General features: G+C 46.4%; 1 protein-coding gene across 1 annotated transcript; it reads left to right on the top strand.

Annotated features, from left to right (window-relative positions):
• Positions 1–325: 325 nt before the first annotated feature.
• On the top strand, positions 326–11157 carry MRPL14 (mitochondrial ribosomal protein L14). Its single transcript, XM_054398732.1, has 3 exons — positions 326–356; positions 8227–8320; positions 10538–11157. The coding sequence occupies exons 2-3, from the start codon at positions 8247–8249 to the stop codon at positions 10902–10904; spliced, it is 441 nt and encodes a 146-aa protein (XP_054254707.1). The 5' UTR covers positions 326–356; positions 8227–8246; the 3' UTR covers positions 10905–11157.
• Positions 11158–11433: the final 276 nt, after the last annotated feature.

The raw sequence follows: 11433 nt of genomic DNA, 5'->3' as shown, positions 1-11433 counted from the left end.
CCTGGAGGAGCCGGAGAAGCCACAGCCGCCGCGCCCCGCGCCGCGCCGCACCGCACCCCACCTCGCCGCACTGCCGGCTTGCTTACCCTGTGTCAGCGCGGACTAGCTCCCCCTGGGCTGCCGCTCCGCTTCGCCCCGCCGGACGAGGCCGGGGCGAGCGCTGCGGTACCGCACTACGCCGTGTACAACACCGAGCAGTCACCGGCCGGCTTGGCTCGGTTCGGCTGGGCTCGGCGCTGGGCGGGCCCTCGGGTGGGCGGGCCGCGGAGGCGCCCGGCGCTGCACCGCGGCGGGCGGGCCCTGGGGAGGCGGTACTGCGCGTGCGCGCGAGCGGGCGGCGCGCGTTCCCCGTGAAGGTGCGCGGCGGTGCGTGGCGGGTCTGGGGTCCGCGCGGGGCTGGGGCACAGAGGTGACCTCAGGAGTGGCGGCAAGCTGGGACGGTGGGGAGCGGGCATCGGGCGGGGGCAGCTGCACGGCAGCTGGTGTCCCAACCCTGAGTCGCGGGGCCTTAGGCCGCCTGTGGCCGGCCTTGTCCTGTGGCCGGGTCGAGTTACTCCCGACCTACTGGCTTTTTCTGGGAACGGGCTTCAGTCTCTCACGGGCCTCGTGGCAGACCCGCCCGGAGTGCGGGCAGACCGCTTCAGCTCCCGGGCGCTGGGCCTCGGTGCTGTGTGCAGCTGCCGTACTCGCGTGTGGGCCTTGCGGCGCATGGGCTGCCCGGGGCCTCCCTTCTCCCAGGTACTGCTTCGGCTGCCGGCCCCTCAGCCGTTTGCAGGCGCTGCCCACGCTTTGTGAACAGGGTCTGAAACGTCTAAACCCTGAGCACGGTTTGGTGCTATGAAAGGACGGAGAAACGGTGGCCCCGAAGACGGCACGAGTGGCGTGCAGCAGAGCATATAGCTATGATGCATTGTTAAAGCAGCTAGGAGATCGCCTGGACTGTCTAGATACTGGAGTCTTTGTGTTGCATGCACACAGGGCATTGTAGATGGTGTGACTGGCAGGATCTTGCCTCTGTGACAGGCAGCACCCTCTGCTCCACTGGGCCCATGCCCTAGCAGTCCTGCCTGGGGAAGGAGGGAAATCACAGAATCTACTCTGCTACTCTTCATGTCTGTCCTTCAGAATATTTTGTTTTGTTTGTTTGGTTTTTTTCTTCAGATTTCATGTGGGGCTGTGCTGCTGGGAATAAGCTTGTGTGGGTATGAGTAGTCATGCAGCACAGTTGGACCAAAATTCCTGTGTCCTGACATGCCTGGCAGTTACTCTTGTGTGTCATGGGGACTCAGGAAGTGTGGCTGCTAGACTGTGCTTTGTTTGTTATCATCAAAAAACTACTTTGGAGTGCTACTGAGTAAGGGGAGGCAATTTGGGGAAGAAGACGGCATGAAAGGTTTCATAGAAGCACAAAAGACTTACTTCTTGTAGTAAGAGCAGACAAATAGTCTTTCCAGAAGCAGGACATATGTGTGCATTCATCTGAGCTGTGTTCACTTGTCTCATTTGAGAGTTCTCCAAGCTTACCTAGGTGGTTCTTGTTTGGAAGGAGAGAAACTGAGTGAAGGGAAGTTTTTGAGTGAGAAGCAAGGCTTATTCCAGCAAAGCTGCAGGGAACTCTGTGCTGGCTTGTGGCATGAGTGTGTTTTTTGTCCCCCGGTCAGGTTTCTCTTAAGCCTGAATTCTGTCTATTAGGCATCCTTTTCTGGTGCAGCTTTATCAGGCAGGCTCAGAGCCTCTACTGTTCTTTGTTCTGTGAACAACTAGCCTAGGTCAGTGGTTCTTGACATGTTTTTTAATGGTTGAGCCACAGCTCCCCAGCTTCTCTTCCTTCTTGTTTCTGCCCTCCTTGCCACAGCTTTCTCCAGTGTGGTTCCTGCTATCTGGTTTGTGATCACACCTTGTTGGCTGAGACCTGGTCACCCAGGTCAGGGCTGGGAACTGAAACTGGTTTTGTGGCTTGTCACTTACTGTCCTGTTCCTGAGACCTCACTACTGGTAGAAGCAGTAAAGATACATTCGAGAGGTGGTAGCAGTGATAAGTTATGGGAGCCTGGACCTTCTCTGAATTCACGTGTAATTCCAGAAGGCAGAGACAGGGAGAGGCCTTACTGGGTTTCACCTTCAGCCCCACAGACCATTCCAGAGCAGAGTTTCTGGGGTTAGGTGCCTGCTTTATGGCTCCTTTCCTTTGGCCTCACACAGGAAGTTGTTTGCTATTAGCTTAATTTTCTGCTGCTGCAGTGGGAATAATCCGTCCTTTTTTTAGTACAGTGCTTTGAATATGAATATATAGAATGGTTTAAGGTGCTTGGATAGGTACTAAAGTGATAAGAAACATAAGTACCTTAGAGTTGGGACTTTTGGATTCTTAGAATGCCCAGAGTTTTTCATTGAAGGTATTAATCTCTATTTTTAATCTGCCTTTCCTGATTGTGATCTGGAAAATGAGGTTAGTGTGTTTTGCTTCAAAATTGTTAGCAGATGTAATGAGTTTCTCTTGGTAACTTGGATCAATAAGTATCCTGTTTAATAGCTAATCCTATTCATAAACAGAATTAGAAAAGACTTAATTCCTCTTTGTGAATCCTGGTCTTTCTGGCTGTCATTAATGTAAAAGCAATTATGTCTTGGTAATGAATATCTTGTGTATTTTTAACACACACGAGCCCTTAATCACACTGTTTCCTTTATGAGGAGACCTGTGAATGGATTGAGGCCCATAGTTCACAGTTGGCTTTTGTAGATCACCCTGGCAGACGGTCTATAAATAAACCAGTGTCAGAGTAGGGCTTTAGGTATTTGCATTGCACGTATTGTCTTGGATTTATTTCCTGCATTTTAATGATGGATGACAGATGCAATTCAAGTCTTTGTGGTGCCCTGAGCATGTCTATTTTAGTCCCTTAGAATAATAAAAGGGATGTTGGCCCCACTGTTTGACTGTGCAGATCAGGTTACTACTATTAAAGTGAAGAATAGTTTTCCCTGGTTTACTTTGTATGTTTGACAGCAGACTTTGGATAGTAGGCCTCAGCATTTGCTTTGCAACATCCATTAGGTTTCCCTGGGGCCTGCTTGTGCAGATGAGTTGCTAGCAGAAAGAAAAAAATGGTTGTGGAACCCACCACACAGATTTTGGGCATATAGGGAGCAGGTGTCATTTCCAAACTTTGTGATTAAAAAGGGAAGTAATACCAAATTGCTAAGTAACAGCACTGTTTAAAAGTATGTGTACTCTAGGTTGTAGGCAAGGTAAGAATGGTGTCTCAACCGTTTCTTAGAGTATACAACAGTGATAAAAACGTGATCAGAGCTGTTGCAATGGCCTCTTGAATATTCGGATGCAGAGCCTTTTAGTCCTCCCCATGGTTGTGTTAATAATGCACATTCACACAGACCGTTTTTGTGAAGCACAATGGTATTTTAGCTGAAATTAAAGAGATCCTTTTCTTGTCCAGATCTCCTGGTGTTTCTCAGGAGATACTATCACTATGTAAATCTGGATTGGCAGTGAAAGGAGAAGTCCCAATCTGTGTCTCAGCAGATTACCTTGCACTAGCCTTCATGTAACAGTGGGATGAGTTGGATCAGGGAATTTGTTTAGCTGAAAACTGATTGATTTATATGAATGTTAGAGCCAGCATAGGGGAGGTAATGGAAATGTGTGTTGGGGGGACACAGGGCTTCTTTTCTTGGTGCTGTATGCCCTGATGTTGGTTCAAGTAAAGTATGTAATCATGTCCTCCTCATCTGGAAGATGTCCTTGCTTTGTATCAGCTCCCTGAGGTGATCTACTCACATGTTTACCCACGTTTGAAAAAAATATCTTATGTGGCCGCTTCTATTAGCTGGAATGAAATTTTCCAGAATTACTCCATTCAAAAACCACTTGAATGCTCAGTAAATATCTTGGTTTTTTAATCTCCAGGAAAAACAGTGAAGGTGATAGCTTTAGTATAGCACTTGAAAATGCTGGAGTGGGTAAAGAACTTCCAGAGATTTATAACTACTGAAGAGTTTCTTTGTTGTGCCGTGTTGGAATTTGACATAGGTCTGTTGCGTTGAAAGGAAAAGATTGAAGGGCCCTTGAAAAGGGAGTGTTTGCAGCAGCAAGTTACTGATGCTCAGACTTACTCAGTGAAGTAGAAATTGGGTCATTTTAGTGAATATTTAATTAACAAACTCCTCTCCCATTCTGAATCTTACTCTGAACTCTGTGGTCTGTGCTAACGTTTAACAGGTATGTGGAGCAGAGAGAAGCAAAGCATCTTTATGTGGTTTTAAGAAATTAGTTCCTCTAACTGTGAGACAGAATCTACTAGAATTTAGGTGTGGCAGGGTAGGAACTGGCAAAGAGGTTTCTCAAGCATGATTCTTCATTGCTGCTTTGGTGCAGCTATGTGTGGCTGATATGTCAGTAGTTATCTTTGTGTTGGACCTTTCATTTTAGGATAGCTTCTGTTTAAATAATGCTTTTGCCTAGCATGAGCAGGTTGGAAATTAATCTTGCTTGGGCAGGAGATTGGACTAGGTGACCTCCAGAAGTCTGTTCCAAGATAATTCCTTGGTCAGGAGTGTACTAGTGGCTAAGTACTAAGCAGCAGTGGTGTCTCACCTGTCTGAGGTGTTGGGTGCATTCCTGCATCAGTTGACCAATACTGATAGCCAGCTTCTGGGAATTCCTGCAGATTTTCCTGTGCTTGAGGGCTGTGGGGTACTCTTACCATACACCTCTGAGCACTGCAAGCGGATGACCTTGGGGAAGTTGCCTTCAGAAGCAAATTGGCATTCACATGCTTTCCCTATTCCTGTGCTAAGTGCAGCCTCTCCTGAGCCTTTTTAAGGCCTTCTGGTGGGAGGCAACATCGGTGCTGGGGAGGAGAGAGGTGCTGGGTGCTCTGGGGCCAATGGCTGTCATCACTTTGGAGCGGTTCTTCAACTCTGACACCAATGTGAAGCATTTGTGTATGTGGTGGTTTGGCCCTGGCTGGGAGCCAACTGCCTATCAAAGCCACTCTATCACTCCCCTTCTTAGATGGACAGGGGAAAATATGACAAAAGGCCTGTAATGAGATAGAAACTATTTTAATAATGTGAAGCACAAGCAAAGGCCACATGTGGAAGCAGAAGCAAACAGAGATGTTATTCTCTACTGCCCATCAGCAGGCAGTGATTGGTCACTCCCGGGAAGCAGGATTCTACATGTAGTGGTTGCTCTGGAGGACAGGGGCTGTAGACGAACACCTCACACTTCTTTCACTTAGAATATATATATCTGAGCTGACGTCATAAGGCATGGAATACCCCTTCAGTCAGTGTGGGTCAGCTGGCCTGGCTGTGTCCCCTCCCAAGATCTTGCCCATCCCTGAGCATACTCTTGGGGCAGGGAAATGTAAAAGCACAGCCTGGGTGTAGACAAAACACTGGTGTGTTATCAATGCCCAGGTACAGCACTGCAAAACACAACATTAGAAAGATACTCTAAGGAGAATTAACTCCAGCTCAGCCAAACCCAATACAGTGTGGCAGCTCTCAGTGTGGCAGAGTGGGCAGCTTCTGTCCCCTTTGCAGTTTAGTTTAGCAATTAGCCACAGAGAGGAAAACGGGGCAGAGGAGATGAAGTTCACAGCTACAAAGGAAGCAAGTTGGGACGGGGTCTGGTTGAGGAGCACATGGAGACACACCTGAACTGTTGGCTACTTGTTTCTAGAGGGAAGCTGGCATGTTACCATAGCTGAAAATATGGTTCCCTCTTTGTGAATCCACTCGCACCCTTGACTGCTGTACTGCATGCCACATGCGTTCTTCTCTTCCCTCTGCTCTGAAGCTTCCTGCTAATTGGAAGCATCCCCCTGGTTTACTCAGTTCCTAACAGGATACTTCATACCAAGTAATCAATTCTACCGAGTTTCTTAGCTTGTGACACATCTTAATGCACTGAGGAATAATTCTTAGTAAAGAAGTGGGGTCTGAGTCATCTGGAAATGTAAACAGCCCTTCAGCACTTAAGGCTGTTGATGGTTCTGCTGGCAGTATTGTAACTTCAAACCTTTGCTGCTGCCATAGGGTAGAAACAAACAGTGACTCCTCCCCGGAGTGAGTTCAGGATTTAAACAGTGCCTCAGCACTCTGACATGTAGCCTTGAGCAAATCTAGCAATGCTCTTCCTGACATTGCTGTCCCTCTGACAGCAGGCGGAGGATGAACCTGTGCCTGCCTTGCCACAAGCCAGCAGACCTCTCCTATAGGTCTTACATAGTGGTGAGAATAAGCAGGTCCATCTTGTTCTGCCACTGAGGTCCTTATGCTTGCAGGGGAGTAGAGACAGTGGTGACAGTGGCAGCTGTTCTCCCCAAGAAGCATCCATCAAAGAACAGAGAGGCAAACTTGCTACTGCTGCTGTTTATTTGGGTTTTCTAGAGGGATGCAAAGCCTTGGTATGATCCTGGAGAAAGCAGGAGCTGTATTAACCACTGGGATAGAGTTTCATGTGGGAAAACTACACCCAAGTGCGGGATGGAACACATACTGCCCTCCCTGCCAACATAGGATGTGGGCTTACAGCAAGGCAGTGTACCTGAATTCGCTTGGAAATCCTAGGAGCATCAAGGCCCGGGTAATTGAACCTTGATTGCCAGTGGCCCTGTAAATACAGGGATTTGTTTTCATTAGGGTCACACACCTAGGTAAAAACCTTGGAGTCTCATTTCAGAGAGAGGACAGCGTAGGCAAGTTCTGAAGGGAAACACTGAACTCGTTTGGAGATGATCTACCCCACTGAGAAGTGGCTTTGTTTACCAAAGAAATGTAAGCTTTGGCTGTTGGATGTTCTCTTCCAAACCTACCTGTATGCCAGGTGAGATGGTTTGCCACACACATCCTGTGCTTTGCTCAGGGAGTGCTGCTACAAAATTGCTGTGGTGCATATTGCCAGTGCATCTTCCTTTGCTGCCAGGTAACCCTTGCTCTGTAGGACAGCCACAAACCCTAAAAGTTGCATACACCCCCAAGTAGGCAAACACCCCAAGGAAGAATAATAGACAGTGAAAATTTAGCCTGGGCTTTACATGGTTGTGGTAAGAACTGTGGCATCATCTGTGGAAAGGCTTTATGAGGTCTTGTTTTGTTTCTAGAGAAGTTAGGTCAGCTTTGTTTTTAAAATACAAGTTAATAAAATGGCTTTACAATGTACTGCTGCAGTTTGGCCCTAAGCTCATGAGAACTGGCAAAAGGAGGTAAGAGGTCAGTGTTTCTTTAGTTTAGAAAGGCTTAAAATGGGACATGTGTTGGTTACAGAGCCGAGGGCTAAGCAAACAGTGTCACTCAGTGGTAGCTGTAGTCAGATGGGAAGTCTAAGCTCTACCTGAGCTGGCTTGAAAGAGAACTGGCTTTAGGTCTGGTTTTTCTCCTTTTGAATCTGCTGAGTAACTACCCAAGTCATTGCTTCCTAACTGATGTCTAGCAATGTGACCTGGGTTCCGATAAGCCTTTGTGATTGCATGCACAAACTGGTCCCCATCAGTCTGACAGAATAGATGTAGTCAGGGAAGAGAGTGTGGTAAGCTCAGAGGTTACATTTGTAACCCAGCTCTGCTGCAGACGGGGTGGAATTTCGTTTCGGGTTGAGTGAGCACTGTGAAGTTACCGGGCACTCCTTCATCTGCGCAGCCTTGAGGGAGTGAGAGTGGTAGAGGTGTGATTCTGGTCTCTGAACACAGGCTTCTGAACGCCTTGTCTATGCTAAGAGGGAGGAGCATGCTGTCACTGGTGGAGCTTTGTCTTCTTTCTTATCTGGCAAATTGATTGTGATACCAGTCTGCAGGGTATCTCTGGCTCTTTGCTTGTTTTTATAGGCAGCATTGGTAGCTTTTACAAGTAACTGTGGTAGTTTTGTTGGTCAATGCAGCTTCCAAACTAGTTCACATACAAAATTCTCAAGCCTGCTTGTTGTTACATGGTTCACAGTGCAGGCAGTTGCGCCCTTACCTCTGTGTACAGGAAACTAAAATGCAGTGATACTGAATTCAGCTTTGTAGTTTAACATCTCAATTCTGTTGTCCCCTGCATTCAGGCAGGGGTTGTTGATCTGTTTTGTAGCATGCTGCAGATGCTGGTACCACTTTGTGTGCTGTGGCTTGCAGTGATGCTAAGACTCTAGTATGTGATTCACATAGGAGAAAGGATACAAAACAAATTCTTTTTGTAATTGTCTTGTTTCTTACACAGGGCAGGTTACCAGAATCTGAATGGCTCTCTGGAATAGGCGGTTTGGTTTATCCTTAACCAATGTAAGCAGGACAGTGATCCAGCGACACTTCAGGTAATTTTTGAATCTTGCTTTTGCTTTTCTTGGGAGAGAGAGTTGATTGAAAAAGATGCTGTTAAGTGGGTCTAGCATAAGGTACATTATTTCTAGTTCAAAAGAGATAATATAATAGAAAAATATCTCTCAGTTGTCTTTTTGCACATTGTAAAGTAAGCCCAAACACAACAATGTATGCAGGTTTTAGCCAGTCTGACTGTGATCTGAACTCTGCATTTTCATGTGTATAAAGAGGTCTCTAGGCCTCGGAAAGCAATGCAAGGGCCTGCAAGCAGAAGTTGGGAGTACTTGTGTTTCTCAGCCAAGTGCAGAACAAAAAGCTACATCCATCACCTGCTGTTGCAGAACCAACTACATGTTTAAAATTATTCCAGAGTTTATAATTTCAGTTATTTAGATCAAAAATAACCTGGAAAATCATTTCCTTGTACGTTAAAGGTGTCCATGCTACTGCTTTTCTTTAGGTCTCTATTCCAGGCTCAAGGCATTTATAGCTTCTTAAATTGATGGACTCACATATTTTACAATGCCTTGCACAAAACTTAGAGCCTGGTCTCACAGTACACTTTGTGCAGGTTTGGGGCATCTCTAGCGTGTAACTCGTTGAAGCATAAGGGCTTCAGTTTATTCTCTATGTCTGGAGAGGGGATTAAGACTGTTTAAGCCCAGATTGTGTGATAGTTCCAGGAGCTATCTTGAGGAGGTGTCTAAGTCTTGCTATCTTTCTTTATAATAGGCTGCCTGAGAGCATTGGCCAGTAGACATTTAAAGGATATATATACACAGACTGGGAGAGGGTGGCAATGTCCACAGAGGTCAGCAGTGCTACTGCAGGATGTCAGCAGTCTTAATGGGGAAACCTTTACTTTGTGTGGTGGGTTTGCCTTGGATGTGATAGAGTTTTGCTCCAAGTCTGTTTCGGAAATGAACAAAGGAGAGGAAAGAAAAAGTTCTTCTGCAGTTACTCTTGTCTAGTGGTACTTGGGCAATCACACTTAGACTTTGTGGACTTGGTCCTGCCTAGATTTCCCCCTGTCCTTCTTGTGACAGCACTATTGTCCCTGTCCAGCCTTCTGCCTTCCCTGCTGTGCATCCACAGCTGGCAGGCAGAGGACAGAGAATGTGGTATTCCACAGTCCCTGCTGGGGGATGGGATGGGAGATTGTGGCTTCTTGCAGAGGTGAGTGACTTGTGAGAGAGAAAAGAGGTGTTCTCTTGCAGTGAAAAGCTGGGGCAGGCCTCTGCTGCAGGAAACAAATCTTGAAAGGCAGCAATTACACTAATGCAGACTGACCTGGTTGGTCTTCACTTACTGCATGTAAAAATGCCTGCTCTAACTATGTCCATCCACACCATGTCTGATACATAGGGGATGACTTGCTCTTCTTGCAGGCAGCACTGCAAACACAGATCCTTGTTTTCACAAAAGGGCCTGTGGTCCCCCTTGGTCTTTATTTACTGTGCTTGTTTCTGCTCTGCAAAACAAGGTGAATGTTAGGTTGATTCCATATGCTGTCTATTTGAGTAGTTCAGCTGATGTCTGCAGCAGTCTGGCCAGCATGTTTCTGGTACCTTACTGGAAAGCAGTTGTTTAGCGGCAGAAGGGATCTTCCTGCTTTTCTGATGGTCTGTTGGTGGTGTCCTGTGAAGAGAAGCAGTAGATCCCTTGGTCAGTTAGGTCCTAGTTGGTGGCAGATTGACGCACACAGAGCAGGATTTCAGAGCTCCTGAGAGCCGAATAGGATGGGAGACCCTCAGAGAGATCACTGAAAAGGGGATTGGTCAGAAAAGTCCTTACTGCTGGGGACTGTATACAAGATTGAAAGAGCCTGACTTGAGTCTTAGCTTCCTGTAGGCTGTTTGTAGCAGAAGCAAGCACGTTTCTTTTCTTGTAAATTGAAGTCAAATGGAATCCTCTGCAGTTGCTAAAAAGCCCAGTAAATGTAAGCCACTCTTCACACCACCTTTTAGTCATGTTTCTGAATAACTGGTCATTTAATGGTAGATGTTTGCTGAAGAGTGTGCAAAGCCCAAAGTAGCATTGGACTTTCAAAGAGCACATTGAATGCAGTCAACTTATCACCCGTATGGTATATATTTGTTGCTGGTGCCTTCTGAGTGGTTTGTGTAGTGACAAGTTCCTGTGCTGGATTTGCCCTTGCTCCTCAAAGATTAATGAAGAGATCTGTCTCTCTTTCTTTCCTGTCTTGCTAGTGTCACTGGAGCATGCCAAGCAATACAGAAACTCACCCGCGTGCGAGTGGTGGACAACAGCGCCTTGGGGAACACACCGTACCACCGCCCACCAAAATGTATCCATGTGTATAACAAGAATGGAGTTGGCAAAGTAGGAGATACGATCCTTTTGGCTATCAAAGGAGAAAAGAAGAAGGCTTTAATTGTAGGGCACAAGATGCCTGGCCCCGCCATGACACCTAGATTTGATTCCAACAACGTGGTACTCATAGAAGACAACGGGAATCCAATAGGGACTAGAATAAAAACACCAATACCTTATATCTTGCGACGGAGAGAAGGGAAGTTCTCCAAAGTACTGGCCATTGCCCGTAACTTTGTGTGAAAGCTAAGCAAGGTCTCTGACAATCCTGTTTATATCCTTTCATACAGTAGCTGTTCCTTGGTCCTAGAAGATGGTGTAAAAGTTGAGGCTCATAAGAACTCTTTTCCTATTTCAGAATTAAAAGCAATTAGTTTTAAGTGTTGAAATACCTTTTTTTTTTTTTTTTCCTCCAAAAGAATGTTGATTCATTTCACAGAACATCTGCAGTGTGGTTGGGCAATGGTCCTTCACCCTTACTGCTCCAGTGGTCTCAATAAGGTCTCTAATCATTAAAATGAAAACATGAAAATTCTTCTTGTTTGATACAGCTTATGCTTTTGTTTCCCCCTTTTCCCAGTTCCACATGAACAAGAAACAAAAACCAGTCCCTGTCCTAATGACAGTGGGATCTAAAAAATGGATTCATATGGAATAGAGCAGGAGAGATGCATAATGAACTATCAGTGCCTTGGCTACATTCAATAGAAGGATTAGTTTCTGTGTCTTTGCCTAAGAGAAGTCTTTAGGAGGAATGAAAACTGGGAGAGCA

Source organism: Indicator indicator, chromosome 2 (assembly GCF_027791375.1).
Source record: "Indicator indicator isolate 239-I01 chromosome 2, UM_Iind_1.1, whole genome shotgun sequence".
Classification (NCBI taxonomy): domain Eukaryota; kingdom Metazoa; phylum Chordata; class Aves; order Piciformes; family Indicatoridae; genus Indicator; species Indicator indicator.
This window is presented reverse-complemented; position numbering and strand designations above follow the sequence as displayed.

What these genes read in the sequence shown, in the direction of transcription:
- MRPL14 (XM_054398732.1), top strand. Translation starts at nt 8,247, where the DNA reads ATGGCTCTCTGGAATAGGCGGTTTGGTTTATCCTTAACCAATGTAAGC. An exon ending in GTGATCCAGCGACACTTCAG is followed by an intron (nt 8,321 to 10,537) that starts GTAATTTTTGAA and finishes CTGTCTTGCTAG; the next exon opens with TGTCACTGGAGCATGCCAAG.